General features: G+C 61.7%; 1 protein-coding gene across 2 annotated transcripts in view; it reads right to left on the reverse strand.

Annotated features, from left to right (window-relative positions):
- Positions 1 to 14,205, reverse strand: part of LOC140398939 (uncharacterized) — a 110,938-nt gene that overhangs the window by 37,821 nt on the left and 58,912 nt on the right. The window contains exons 6-7 of one of the 2 annotated variants that reach the window (XM_072487929.1): positions 6,953 to 7,110; positions 122 to 261 (exon numbers count right to left, since the gene is read on the reverse strand). In XM_072487929.1, the coding sequence (XP_072344030.1) occupies positions 122 to 261; positions 6,953 to 7,110 (298 nt within the window). The remainder of the gene's footprint in view (positions 1 to 121; positions 262 to 6,952; positions 7,111 to 14,205) is intronic. The other variant, XM_072487930.1, reaches the window with a different exon arrangement.

The following is a 14,205-nucleotide window of genomic DNA, read 5'->3' on the forward strand; positions in this document are numbered from 1 at the left end:
CCGTTAAGACACTCTCTTGCGCGCTGGCATCAACGGGCCACGGCCGAGAGAAGTTGCCCGTGGAGTCTCTGAGCTGGCTGGGGCTGCGCGCGCCCTGCGGAGGGCGTCCGCCCGTACTCACCGCAGGTGGATCCAGGCATGGGGGGCGATTCGGTCCTCCTGTAGCCGGTTGTGCCGCAACACCAGAATGGTCAGGTTGAGTGTCTTGTTGAGCAGACCGCCCGGAATCTCCTCGATGTGATTGTTCTCGAGGTGCAGCACCTGCGGGGAGACATAATCAAGTGGTTAGGGGCGGCATCGAACAGGTGACCGGGGGGGGGGGGGGGGGGGGGACACGCTGCGGACGAGGGGCGTGGAGCCCGCTGGGAGATAGCAGCGGAGAGAGAGCTTGTACAGGGAGCCGTGAATGGAGAGGGACGAGATGCAAGTGAAGGAAGAGAGACAGAGAAAGAAAGGTCACAGAAAATGGACACCGTTCGCCCCCCCCCTCCCCCCCGGCCCTGGGGATGTCGCACGGCGAGAGAAGACGTATTTTTCAAGGGAGGCCAGTTCTTCATTCATCTGGGTTGATGGGCGGGTCCCAGGACAATGGGGGCGCTCCCTCAGCACTGACCCTCCGACAGTGCGGCGCTCCCTCAGCACTGACCCTCCCACAGTGCGGCGCTCCCTCAGCACTGACCCTCCGACAGTGCGGCGCTCCCTCAGCGCTGACCCTCCGACAGTGCGGCGCTCCCTCAGCACTGACCCTCCGACAGTGCGGCTCTCCCTCAGCACTGACCCTCCGACAGAGCGGCGCTCCCTCAGCACTGACCCTCCGACAGTGCGGCACTCCCTCAGCACTGACCCTCCGACAGAGCGGCGCTCCCTCAGCACTGACCCTCTGACAGTGCAGCACTCCCTCAGTACTGACCCTCTGACAGTGCGTCACTCCCTCAGCACTGACCCTCTGACAGTGCAGCACTCCCTCAGCACTGACCCTCCGACAGAGCGGCGCTCCCTCAGCACTGACCCTCCGACAGTGCGGCACTCCCTCAGCACTGACCCTCCGACAGTGCGGCACTCCCTCAGCACTGACCCTCCGACAGTGCGGCGCTCCCTCAGCACTGACCCTCCGACAGTGCGGCGCTCCCCCAGCACTGACCCTCCGACAGTGCGATGCTCCCTCAGCACTGACCCTCCGACAGTGCGGCGCTCCCTCAGCACTGACCCTCCGACAGTGCGGCGCTCCCTCAGCACTGACCCTCTGACAGTGCGGCGCTCCCTCAGCACTGACCCTCCGACAGTGCGGCGCTCCCTCAGCACTGACCCTCTGACAGTGCGGTGCTCCCTCAGCACTGACCCTCGGGTCAGTGGTTTGAATCATCTCGTGATTCATCGGAAAATTAGTCAGGGGATAAATTACGTCACTCTCACTGTCTCCATGGGGCCAGGGAACATTGTCAACACCTGGCTTTCGGCCTGTGTCTGATGAATGTAATTCATCTTTCATCCAATCTATCATCCAATCGGGGCTGGGATCAGCCGCTCGGTGTAGAAAGCTGTGTCCTCACATAAGCCAAAGTGAGAGACATGAATGTTCTGCGTGGTTGACAGGCAAATGAAAGGCATCCCTGATCCGTGATTCACAAAAAGGTTTGCCTGCAGGCACTGCGAGGGTTTGGGAGGCAAATGTAATGTTGTCCTTTATCAAGGGCGGGGAGGGGGGGGGGGGGGTGGTGGGGGAGTATACAGGTCGGGAAGTCTCGTTCCCACTATACAAGGCTTGGCGTTTCCGCACCTGGAGTACTGCGCACAGTTTTGGCTTCCTTACCCTTACTTGAGTAGGGGCGACACTCGCGTCGGATGAGGAAAGGGTTGAGCAGGTCGGGGTCCTGCACCCATCAGAGTTTAGGAGGACGAGAGGTAATCTGATTGAAACAAATCAGATTCTGAGGTGGGGGGGGGGGGGGGTGGTGGATGCGGAGAGGATGTTTCCCCCTTCGTGGGGTGGGGGGGGGCAGGGAATCTAGACAGGGGGTGGAGTGGGGTCACAGTTTGAGAATGTGGGGTTCTCCCATTGAAGACAGGGATAGAATCTCAGAATGATAAAATTTACAGTGCTGAAGGAGGCCATTCGGCCCATGGAGTCTGCACCAGCCCTTGGAAAGAGCACACCACCCAAGCCCACACCTCCACCCTATCCCTACATCAACTCCTAACCTTTTTTGGACACTAAGGGCAATTTATCACGGCCAATCCAGCTAACCCCCGCATCTTTGGACTGAGGGAGGAAACCGGAGCACCCGGAGGAAACCCTCTAAATTAGACAGATTGCTGATCGAGGAGAGAGTTGAGGGGTATGGGGGAGAGACAGACAGGAACGTGTTGAGGTCGAGGTCAAATCATTGCACTGCTGGAGTAACTACACCTCCTCCAGCCCCTACAACCCTCCCTATCTCTGTAACCTCCTCCAGCCCCTACAACCCTCCCTATCTCTGTAACCTCCTCCAGCCCCTACAACCCTCCCTATCTCTGTAACCTCCTCCAGTCCCTACAACCCTCCCTATCTCTGTAACCTCCTCCATCCCCTACAACCCTCCCTATCTCTGTCACCTCCTCCAGCCCCTACAACCCTCCCTATCTCTGTAACCTCCTCCAGCCCCTACAACCCTCCCTATCTCTGTAAACTCCTCCAGCCCCTACAACCCTCCCTATCTCTGTAACCTCCTCCAGCCCCTACAACCCTCCCTATCTCTGTAACCTCCTCCAGTCCCTACAACCCTCCCTATCTCTGTAACCTCCTCCATCCCCTACAACCCTCCCTATCTCTGTCACCTCCTCCAGCCCCTACAACCCTCCCTATCTCTGTAACCTCCTCCAGCCCCTACAACCCTCCCTATCTCTGTAAACTCCTCCAGCCCCTACAACCCTCCCTATCTCTGTAACCTCCTCCAGCCCTGCAACCCTCCCTATCTCTGTAACCTACTCCAAACCCTACAACCCTCCCTATCTCTCTAACCTCCTCCAGTCCCTACAACCCTCCCTATCTCTGTAACCTCCTCCATCCCCTACAACCCTCCCTATCTCTGTCACCTCCTCCAGCCCCTACAACCCTCCCTATCTCTGTAACCTCCTCCAGCCCCTACAACCCTCCCTATCTCTGTAAACTCCTCCAGCCCCTACAACCCTCCCTATCTCTGTAACCTCCTCCAGCCCCTACAAACCTCCCTATCTCTGTAACCTCCTCCAGTCCCTACAACCCTCCCTATCTCTGTAACCTCCTCCATCCCCTACAACCCTCCCTATCTCTGTCACCTCCTCCAGCCCCTACAACCCTCCCTATCTCTGTAACCTCCTCCAGCCCCTACAACCCTCCCTATCTCTGTAAACTCCTCCAGCCCCTACAACCCTCCCTATCTCTGTAACCTCCTCCAGCCCTGCAACCCTCCCTATCTCTGTAACCTACTCCAAACCCTACAACCCTCCCTATCTCTGTAACCTCCTCCAGCCCCTACACCCCTCCCTATCTCTGTAACCTCCTCCAGCCCCTACACCCCTCCCTATCTCTGTAACCTCCTCCAGCCCCTACAACCCTCCCTATCTCTGTAAACTCCTCCAGCCCCTACAACCCTCCCTATCTCTGTAACCTCCTCCAGCCCTGCAACCCTCCCTATCTCTGTAACCTACTCCAAACCCTACAACCCTCCCTATCTCTGTAACCTCCTCCAGTCCCTACAACCCTCCCTATCTCAATAACCTCCTCCAGCCGCGACAACCCTCATTATCTCTGTAATCTCCTCCATCACCTACAACCCTCCCTATCTCTGTAACCTCCACCAGCCCCTACAACCCTCCCTATCTCTGTAATCCCCTCCAGCCCCCACAACCCTCCCTATCTCTGTAAACTCCTCCAGCCCCTGCAACCCTCCCTGTCTCTGTAACCTCCTACAGCCCCGACAACCCTCCCTATCTCTGTAACCTCCTCCAGCCCCGACAACCCTCCCTATCTCTGTATCCTCCTCCAGCCCCTACAACCCTCCCTATCTCTGTAACCTCCTCCAGCCCCTACAACCCTCCCTATCCCTGTAACCTCCTCCAGCCCCGACACCCCTCCCTATCTCTGTAACCTCCTCCAGCCCCTACAACCCTCCCTATCTCTGTAACCTACTCTAAACCCTACAACCCTCCCTATTCCTGTCACCTCCTACAGCCCCAACAACCCTCCCTATCTCTGTAACCTCCTCCAGCCCCGACAACCCTCCCTATCTCTGTAACCTCCTCCAGCCCCTACAACCCTCCCTATCCCTGTAACCTCCTCCAGCCCCGACACCCCTCCCTATCTCTGTAACCTCCTCCAGCCCCTACAACCCTCCCTATCTCTGTAATCCCCTCCAGCCCCCACAACCCTCGCTATCTCTGTAAACTCCTCCAGCCCCTGCAACCCTCCCGTTCTCTGTAACCTCCTGCAGCCCCGACAACCCTCCCTATCTCTGTCACCTCCTCCAGCCCCGACAACCCTCCCTATCTCTGTAACCTCCTCCAGCCCCGACAACCCTCCCTATCTCTGTAACCTCCTCCAGTCTCGACAACCCTCATTATCTCTGTAATCTCCTCCATCACCTACAACCCTCCCTATCTCTGTAACCTCCTCCAGCCCCTACAACCCTCCCTATCTCTGTAATCCCCTCCAGCCCCCACAACCCTCCCTATCTCTGTAAACTCCTCCAGCCCCTGCAACCCTCCCTATCTCTGTCCTCCTCCAGCCCCAACAACCCTCCCTATCTCTGTAACCTCCTCCAGCCCCGACAACCCTCCCTATCTCTGTAACCTCCTCCAGCCCCTACAACCCTCCCTATCTCTGTAACCTCCTCCAGCCCCTACAAGCCTCCCTATCCCTGTAACCTCCTCCAGCCCCGACACCCCTTCCTATCTCTGTAACCTCCTCCAGCCCCTACAACCCTCCCGTATCTCTGTAATCCCCTCCAGCCCCCACAACTCTCGCTATCTCTGTAAACTCCTCCAGCCCCTGCAACCCTCCCTACCTCTGTAACCTCCTCCAGTCCCTACAACCCTCCTGTATCTCTGTAATCCCCTCCAGCCCCCACAACCCTCCCTATCTCTGTAACCTCCTCCAGCCTCGACATCCCTCCCTACCTCGGTAACCTCCTCCAGCCCCTACAACTCTCCATATCTCTGAAACTTCCTCCAGCCCCTAAAATCCTCCCTATCTCTTTCTCTTTCTGCGTCTCTCTCTCTCCCCGTCCGTTTCGCTCTCTACCTCTCCATCTCTCTCTCTCAGTCTCCCCCTTACTCTCGCTCTGTCTCTCTCTCTCCCTCAGTCTCTCTCTCTCTCTGTCTCTGTCTCTCTGTCTCTCTCTCTCAGCCTCTCTCTCTCAGTCTCTCTCTCTCAGTCTCTCTCTCGGTGTCTCTCTCTCTGGCTCTCTCTCTCCCTCTCTTTGTCTCTCTCTCAGTCTCTCTCTCTCTCAGTCTCTCTCGTTCTCTCTTTCTGTCCGTTTTTCACTCTCTCTCCATCTCGCGCTCTCTCAATCTCCCCCTCCTGGTATCTCTCTTTCTCGGTCTCTCCCTCTCCCTCTCTCTCGGTCTCCATCTCTCTCCTGGTCTCTCTGTCTCTCTCTCTCTCTCTCTTGGTCTCTCTCCCTCTCTCAGTCTCTCTCAGTTTCCCTCTGTCTTTCGCTCCCTCTCGCGGTCTCTCTCTCTTTTTCTCTCTCTCTCGGTCTCTCTCTCTGTATCTCTCCTTCTCAGTCTCTCTCTCTCACGGTCCCTCTCGCCTCCTTTCAGACACTCCTTAAATACCAGCGCTGTGATTGAGTATATTGTCGCAAGTCCCTCATATCTGTGCCTCTGACTGAGGGGCAAACTCTCATATGCACTTTGGGGGTTTTTTTGTTCTGTGAGGAATTCTACATTATAGGGCAGCATCCCTGCTGCTTCACAGCTCCAGGGTCCCAGGTTCGATCCCCAGCTTGGGTCACTGTCTGTGCGGAGTCTGCACATCCTCCCCGTGTGTGCGTGGGTTTCCTCCGGGTGCTCCGGTTTCCTCCCACAGTCCAAAGATGTGCAGGTTAGGTGGATTGGCCATGATAAAGTATCTCTTCCATGGGTTCGAGGATCAGAAACAGGGGGCGAGATTCTCCGACCCCCCGCCGGATATTTCGGCGGGGGCGGGAATCGCGCCGTGCCGGTTGGCGCCCCCCCCCCCCCCGCTATTCTCTGGCCCGGATGGGCCGAAGTCCCGCCGCTAAAATGCCTGTCCCGCCAGCGTAGATTAAACCACCGACCTTACCGGCGGGACAAGGCGGCGCGGGCGGGCTCCGGGGTCCTGGGGGGGGGGGGGGCAATCTGGCCCCGGGGGGGTGCCCCCACGGTGGCCTGGCCCGCGATCGGGGCCTGTGCCGTGGGGGCACTCTTTCCCTTCCGCCTCCGCCACGGTCTCCACGCGGAGGCGGAAGAGACCCCCTCCACTGCGCATGCGCGGGGATGCCGTGAGCGGCCGCTGACGCTCCCGCGCATGCGCCGCCCGGGGATGTCATTTCCGCGCCAGCTGGCGGGGCACCAAAGGCCTTGTCCGCCAGCTGGCGGGGCGGAAATTCGTCCGGCGTCGGCCTAGCCCCTTAAGGTTGGGGCTCGGCCCCCCAAGATGGGGAGCATTCCGCACCTTTGGGGCGGCGCGATGCCCGTCCGATTGGCGCCGTTTTGGGCGCCAGTCAGCGGACATTGCGCCGTTTCCGGAGAACTTCACCCAGGGTTTGAGGTGGGCCGTGTCCGCTCGGGGGGCCGCTCTCCCACTTCAATACAATCTTGGTCGGTCAGCGAGCAAGACCCCACTTATCCCCGCCACCCCCAATCCCTCCCTCCACCGCAGCCCCTCCGCCCCCCCACCCCTCACATCCCTCGATACCCCTCGGTGTCAGGAGCTCTCTCTCGTTCCCCGGCAACGCCGCGGAGGACTTACCCTCAGGGAGGGGGGGAGGCCAGAGGGCATCGCTCGGAACCGGTTGCGGCCAAGTCGCAGGTAGATCAGCTTCTTCAAGGGGCGGAAGGCGTTGGGGTTGACGTTGCCGTCGTTGAGCCCGTTTCCTTCCAGGTCGAGGGTCAGGAGCCGGCGCAGGCCTGCGGCGGAGAAAGAGGTGAGATGGGGCGGGGAACGCCGGCGGGCGTGCAGAGAGCGCGCCTTCTGCCTCCGCCGGGTGTCGCCCGCGGCCCGGCGCCCCGCCCGCCAAGTCCGCTCAGGCCCGATCCCTGCTTGGGGAGGTAGCGAACACGGGCAGCCCACAGGGCCGCGCACAGGAAGATCCCACATGCAGCCAAAAGGATAATGACCCAGCTTGTCCCTGCTTCCCGATGGGTGCAGCCTCAGGGACAGGCGCTGGCTTCAGGAGACGGGAGAGAACTCACCCGCCCCCACCCGCCGCACCCCCCCCTACGGTCACATTCCGCATCCCCCCCCCCCCGGCTGCACCCGACCCACCCATCCCCCCACCTCCAATTCTGCTCTCCCTACCAATAGTGGAGGCGGGGCGTCGCACCATAGCTAGGCAGGGAAAGGGTCTCGCACTAAGAAACATCACCTCTGACAGTGCGGCGCTCCCTCAGCACTGACCCCCCCGACAGTGCGGCGCTCCCTCAGCACTGACCGTCCGACAGTGCGGCGCTCCCTCAGCACTGACCCTCTGACAGTGCGGCGCTCCCTCAGCACTGACCCCCCCGACAGTGCGGCGCTCCCTCAGCACTGACCCTCCGACAGTGCGGCGCTCCCTCAGCACTGACCGTTCGACAGTGCGGCGCTCCCTCAGCACTGACCCTCCGACAGTGCGGCGGTCCCTCAGCACTGACCCTCCGACAGTGCGGCGCTCCCTCAGCACTGACCCTCCGACAGTGCGGCGGTCCCTCAGCACTGACCCTCCGACAGTGCGGCGCTCCCTCAGCACTGACCCTCCGACAGTGCGGCACTCCCTCAGCACTGACCCACCGACACTGCGGCGCTCCCTCAGCACTGACCCTCCGACAGTGCGGCACTCCCTCAGCACTGACACTCCGACAGTGCGGCGCTCCCTCAGCACTGACCCTCCGACAGTGCGGCGCTCCCTCAGCACTGACCCTCCGAAAGTGCGATGCTCCCTCAGCACTGACCCTCCCACAGTGCGGCGCTCCCTCAGCACTGACCCTCCGACAGTGTGGCGCTACCTCAGCACTGACCCTCCCATAGTGCGGCGCTCCCTCAGCACTGAACCTCTGACAGTGCGGCACTCCCTCAGCACTGACCCTCTCACAGTGCGGCGCTCCCTCAGCACTGACCCTCCCACAGTGCGGCGCTCCCTCAGCACTGACCCTCTGACAGTGTGGCGCTCCCTGAGCACTGACCCTCCGACAGTGCGGTGCTCCCTCAGCACTGACCCTCCGACAGTGCGGTGCTCCCTCAGCACTGACCCTCCGACAGTGCGGTGCTCCCTCAGCACTGACCCTCCGACAGTGCGGCGCTCCCTCAGCACTGACCCTCTGACAGTGCGGCGCTCCCTGAGCACTGACCCTCCGACAGTGCGGTGCTCCCTCAGCACTGACCCTCAGACAGTGCGGCGCTCCCTCAGCACTGACCCTCCGACAGTGCGGCGCTCCCTCAGCACTGACCCTCCGACAGTGCAGCACTCCCTCAGCACTGACCCTCCGACAGTGCGGCACTCCCTCAGCACTGACCCTCCGACAGTGCGGAGCTACCTCAGCACTGACCCTCCGACAGTGCAGCACTCCCTCAGCACTGACCCTCCGACAGTGCGGCACTCCCTCAGCACTGACCCTCTGACAGTGCGGAGCGCCCTCAGCACTGACCCTCCGACAGGGTGGCGCTCCCTCAGCACTGACCCTCCGATAGTGTGGCGCTCCCTCAGCACTGATCCTCCGACAGTGCGGCACTCCCTCAGCACTGACCCTCCCACAGTGCGGCGCTCCCTCAGCACTGACCCTCCAACAGTGCGGTGCTCCCCCAGCACTGACCCTCTGACAGTGCGGCGCTCCCCCAGCACTGACCCTCCCACAGTGCGGCGCTCCCTCAGCACTGACCCTCCAACAGTGCGGCGCTCCCTCAGCACTGACCCTCTGACAGTGCGGCGCTCCCTCAGCACTGACTCTCCCACAGTGCGGCGCTCCCTCAGCACTGACCCTCCGACAGTGCGGCGCTCCCTCAGCACTGACCCTCTGACAGTGCGGCGCTCCCTCAGCACTGACCCTCTGACAGTGTGGCGCTCCCTCAGCACTGACCCTCCGACAGTGCGGCGCTCCCTCAGCACTGACCCTCCGACAGTGTGGCGCTCCCTCAGCACTGACCCTCCGACAGTGCGGTGCTCCCTCAGCACTGACCCTCCCACAGTGCGGCGCTCCCTCAGCACTGACCCTCTGACAGTGCGGCGCTCCCTCAGCACTGACTCTCCCACAGTGCGGCGCTCCCTCAGCACTGACCCTCCGACAGTGCGGCCTCCCTCAGCACTGACCCTCCGACAGTGTGGCTCTCCCTCAGCACTGACCCTCCGACAGTGCGGCGCTCCCTCAGCACTGACCCTCCGACAGTGTGGCGCTCCCTCAGCACTGACCCTCCGACAGTGCAGCGCTCCCTCAACACTGACCCTCCGACAGTGCAGCACTCCCTCAACACTGACCCTCCGACAGTGTGGCGCTCCCTCAGCACTGACCCTCCGACAGTGCGGCGCTCCCTCAGCGCTGATCCTCCGACAGTGCGGCACTCCCTCAGCACTGACCCTCCCACAGTGCGGCGCTCCCTCAGCACTGACCCTCCAACAGTGCGGTGCTCCCCCAGCACTGACCCTCTGACAGTGCGGCGCTCCCCCAGCACTGACCGTCCGACGGTGCGGCGCTCCCTCAACACTGACCCTCCGATAGAGTGGCGCTCCCTCAGCACTGACCCTCCGACAGTGCGGCACTCCCTCAGCATTGACTCTCTGACAGTGTGGCGCTCCCTCAGCACTGACCCTCCCACAGTGCGGCGCTCCCTCAGCACTGAACCTCCCACAGTGCGGCGCTCCCTCAGCACTGACCCTCCGACAGTGTGGCGCTACCTCAGCACTGACCCTCCCATAGTGCGGCGCTCCCTCAGCACTGACCCTCTGACAGTGCGGCACTCCCTCAGCACTGACCCTCTCACAGTGCGGCGCTCCCTCAGCACTGACCCTCCCACAGTGCGGCGCTCCCTCAGCACTGACCCTCTGACAGTGTGGCGCTCCCTGAGCACTGACCCTCCGACAGTGCGGTGCTCCCTCAGCACTGACCCTCCGACAGTGCGGTGCTCCCTCAGCACTGACCCTCCGACAGTGCGGTGCTCCCTCAGCACTGACCCTCCGACAGTGCGGCGCTCCCTCAGCACTGACCCTCTGACAGTGCGGCGCTCCCTGAGCACTGACCCTCCGACAGTGCGGTGCTCCCTCAGCACTGACCCTCAGACAGTGCGGCGCTCCCTCAGCACTGACCCTCCGACAGTGCGGCGCTCCCTCAGCACTGACCCTCCGACAGTGCAGCACTCCCTCAGCACTGACCCTCCGACAGTGCGGCGCTCCCTCAGCACTGACCCTCTGACAGTGCGGAGCGCCCTCAGCACTGACCCTCCGACAGTGTGGCGCTCCCTCAGCACTGACCCTCCGATAGTGTGGCGCTCCCTCAGCACTGATCCTCCGACAGTGCGGCACTCCCTCAGCACTGACCCTCCCACAGTGCGGCGCTCCCTCAGCACTGACCCTCCAACAGTGCGGTGCTCCCCCAGCACTGACCCTCTGACAGTGCGGCGCTCCCCCAGCACTGACCCTCCGACGGTGCGGCGCTCCCTCAGCACTGACCCTCTGACAGTGCGGCGCTCCCTCAGCACTGACTCTCCCACAGTGCGGCGCTCCCTCAGCACTGACCCTCCGACAGTGCGGCGCTCCCTCAGCACTGACCCTCTGACAGTGCGGCGCTCCCTCAGCACTGACCCTCTGACAGTGTGGCGCTCCCTCAGCACTGACCCTCCGACAGTGCGGCGCTCCCTCAGCACTGACCCTCCGACAGTGTGGCGCTCCCTCAGCACTGACCCTCCGACAGTGCGGTGCTCCCTCAGCACTGACCCTCCCACAGTGCGGCGCTCCCTCAGCACTGACCCTCTGACAGTGCGGCGCTCCCTCAGCACTGACTCTCCCACAGTGCGGCGCTCCCTCAGCACTGACCCTCCGACAGTGCGGCCTCCCTCAGCACTGACCCTCCGACAGTGTGGCTCTCCCTCAGCACTGACCCTCCGACAGTGCGGCGCTCCCTCAGCACTGACCCTCCGACAGTGTGGCGCTCCCTGAGCACTGACCCTCCGACAGTGCGGCGCTCCCTCAGCACTGACCCTCCGACAGTGCGGCGCTCCCTCAGCACTGACCCTCCGACAGTGCGGTGCTCCCTCAGCACTGACCCTCCGACAGTGCGGTGCTCCCTCAGCACTGACCCTCCGACAGTGCGGCGCTCCCTCAGCACTGACCCTCCGACAGTGCAGCCCTCCCTCAGCACTGACCCTCCGACAGTGCGGTGCTCCCTCAGCACTGACCCTCCGACAGTGCGGTGCTCCCTCAGCACTGACCCTCCGACAGTGCGGCGCTCCCTCAGCACTTCTAAACCGGCGTCTTTGATGAACTGTAAGTCACCTCCCCCAATATCTCCGCCTGCGGCTTGGGGTCAGAATCTTCCTGACGCACGCTCCGAGACGAACCTCGGGGACGTCTCACTGCGGTGAAGGCGCGAGAGCAATGCAGGCCGCTGCTGGAAATCCCAACGATCTACAGCGGGAGAAATTGCCCTCAACAAGGTGAGCAGTCGCCGAATGCTTCGCCCGCTTCCCGATGTTCCGCCACCTGCTGATATTCCCCCAACTCCCCCTTTTCCGGGGCGACTCCGCTCCCACCGCCCCTTTCGGGCAGCGTCCAGATCACAACAGTTCGCAGCCTCCAAAATAATATTCTCGTCATCCCTGCTCCAGTCCCTGTGGGTTTCCGGCCCAGTAACCACTGATGTTGGACAGGGTTGTGGATGACTGTCCCTAATTGTTACATGGGATTGGTGAGTTGGAACCAGTGTGCAGAAAATAGCCAGTCAGGCTGGGAATAGGCCCCACACCGGCTATTTAAATCCATTCGACATGTTCCAGATCACACAAAGCTAATGAGAGACTCAGCGGAGCATCTCGAGCGAAAGATGTGGTCCGACAGGAATTTCGGAAACTAATTCGGAATGCGCCACAGAGCAGACTCGACTTCAGGGAGAGGCAGCGGGACCACATTCAGGGAATTTCAGAGACTCGAGTATTGAGGAAGGGGCAGATTTCCACACCTCACTGTGGGAGGGTCAGTACTGAGGGAGCGCCGCACTGTCGGAGGGTCAGTGCTGAGGGAGCGCCGCACTGCCGGAGGGTCAGTGCTGAGGGAGTGCCGCACTGTCGGAGGGTCAGTGCTGAGGGAGTGCCGCACTGTCAGAGGGTCAATGCTGAGGGAGCGCCGCACTGTCGGAGGGTCAATGCTGAGGGAGCGCCGCACTGTCAGAGGGTCAGTGCTGAGGGAGCGCCGCACTGTCGGAGGGTCAATGCTGAGGGAGCACCGCACTGTCGGAGGGTCGGTGCTGAGGGAGCGCCGCACTGTCGGAGGGTCAGTGCTGAGGTAGTGTCGGAGTGTCAATGCTGAGGGAACGCCGCACTGTCGGAGGGTCAGTGCTGAGGGAGTGCCGCACTGTCGGAGGGTCAGTGCTGAGGGAGCGCCGCACTGTGGGAGGGTCAGTGCTGAGGGAGCGCCGCACTGTCAGAGAGTCAATGCTGAGGGAGTGCCGCACTGTCGGAGGGTCAGTGCTGAGGTAGTGTCGGAGTGTCAATGCTGAGGGAACGCCGCACTGTCGGAGGGTCAGTGCTGAGGGAGTGCCGCACTGTCGGAGGGTCAGTGCTGAGGGAGCGCCGCACTGTCGGAGGGTCAGTGCTGAGGGAGCGCCGCACTGTCGGAGGGTCAGTGCTGAGGGAGCGCCGCACTGTCGGAGGGTCAGTGCTGAGGGAGCGCCGCACTGTCGGAGGGTCAGTGCTGAGGGAGCGCCGCACTGTCGGAGAGTCAGTGCTGAGGGAGCGCCGCACTGTCGGAGAGTCAGTGCTGAGGGAGCGCCGCACTGTCGGAGGGTCAGTGCTGAGGGAGTGCCGCACTGTCGGAGGGTCAGTGCTGAGGGAGCGCCGCACTGTCGGAGGGTCAGTGCTGAGGGAGCGCCGCACTGCCAGAGGGTCAGTGCTGAGGGAGTGCCGCACTGTCGGAGAGTCAGTGCTGAGGGAGCGCCGCACTGTCGGAGAGTCAGTGCTGAGGGAGCGCCGCACTGTCGGAGGGTCAGTGCAGAGGGAGTGCTGCACTGTCGGAGAGTCAGTGCTGAGGGAGCACCGCACTGTCGGACGGTCAGTGCTGAGGGAGCGCCGCACTGTCAGAGGGTCAGTGCTGAGGGAGCGCCGCACTGTCGGAGGGTCAGTGCTGAGGGAGTGCCGCACTGTCGGAGGGTCAGCGCTGAGGGAGCGCTGCACTGTCGGAGGGTCAGTGCTGAGGGAGCGCCGCACTGTCGGAGGGTCAGTGCTGAGGGAGCGCCGCACTGTCGGAGAGTCAGTGCTGAGGGAGCGCTGCACTGTCGGAGGGTCAGTGCTGAGAGAGCGCCGCACTGTCGGAGGGTCAGTCCTGAGGGAGCGCCGCACTGTCGGAGGGTCAGTGCTGAGAGAGTGCTACACTGTCAGAGGGTCAATGCTTTTTTTTAAATTTAGAATATCCAATTCATTTTTTCCAATTAAGGGGCAATTTAGCGTGGCCAATCCACCCAGCCTGCACATCTTGCTGTGTAAGATTGTCTGCCTTCGTCACTACACACTGACCAGATCAGCAGCAAGCCAATTTATTGGCTGAGGAGCGCTAGGGATTATCCTGAGCTGGGGAGAGCCTCACTGGAGAAATTAAAGTTATCGATTCTCCTTCTCCGGAATTTTCCCGGGCCTTTTCCAGGTTCTCAGGTCGCTGTGGTCCGGATGGCAACTTGGAAAAGTTTGAATTCTCTCAGCGAGAGAGAGTGTGAGAGGGATGTTTGTGTTTTGTTTTTTTAACATAGAATTTACAGTGCAGAAGGAGGCCATTCGGCCCATCGAGACTGCACCGGTTCTTGGAAAGAGCAGCCTACCCAAGGTCCATACCTCCA

This window comes from Scyliorhinus torazame, chromosome 22 (genome assembly GCF_047496885.1).
Source record: "Scyliorhinus torazame isolate Kashiwa2021f chromosome 22, sScyTor2.1, whole genome shotgun sequence".
NCBI lineage: Eukaryota > Metazoa > Chordata > Chondrichthyes > Carcharhiniformes > Scyliorhinidae > Scyliorhinus > Scyliorhinus torazame.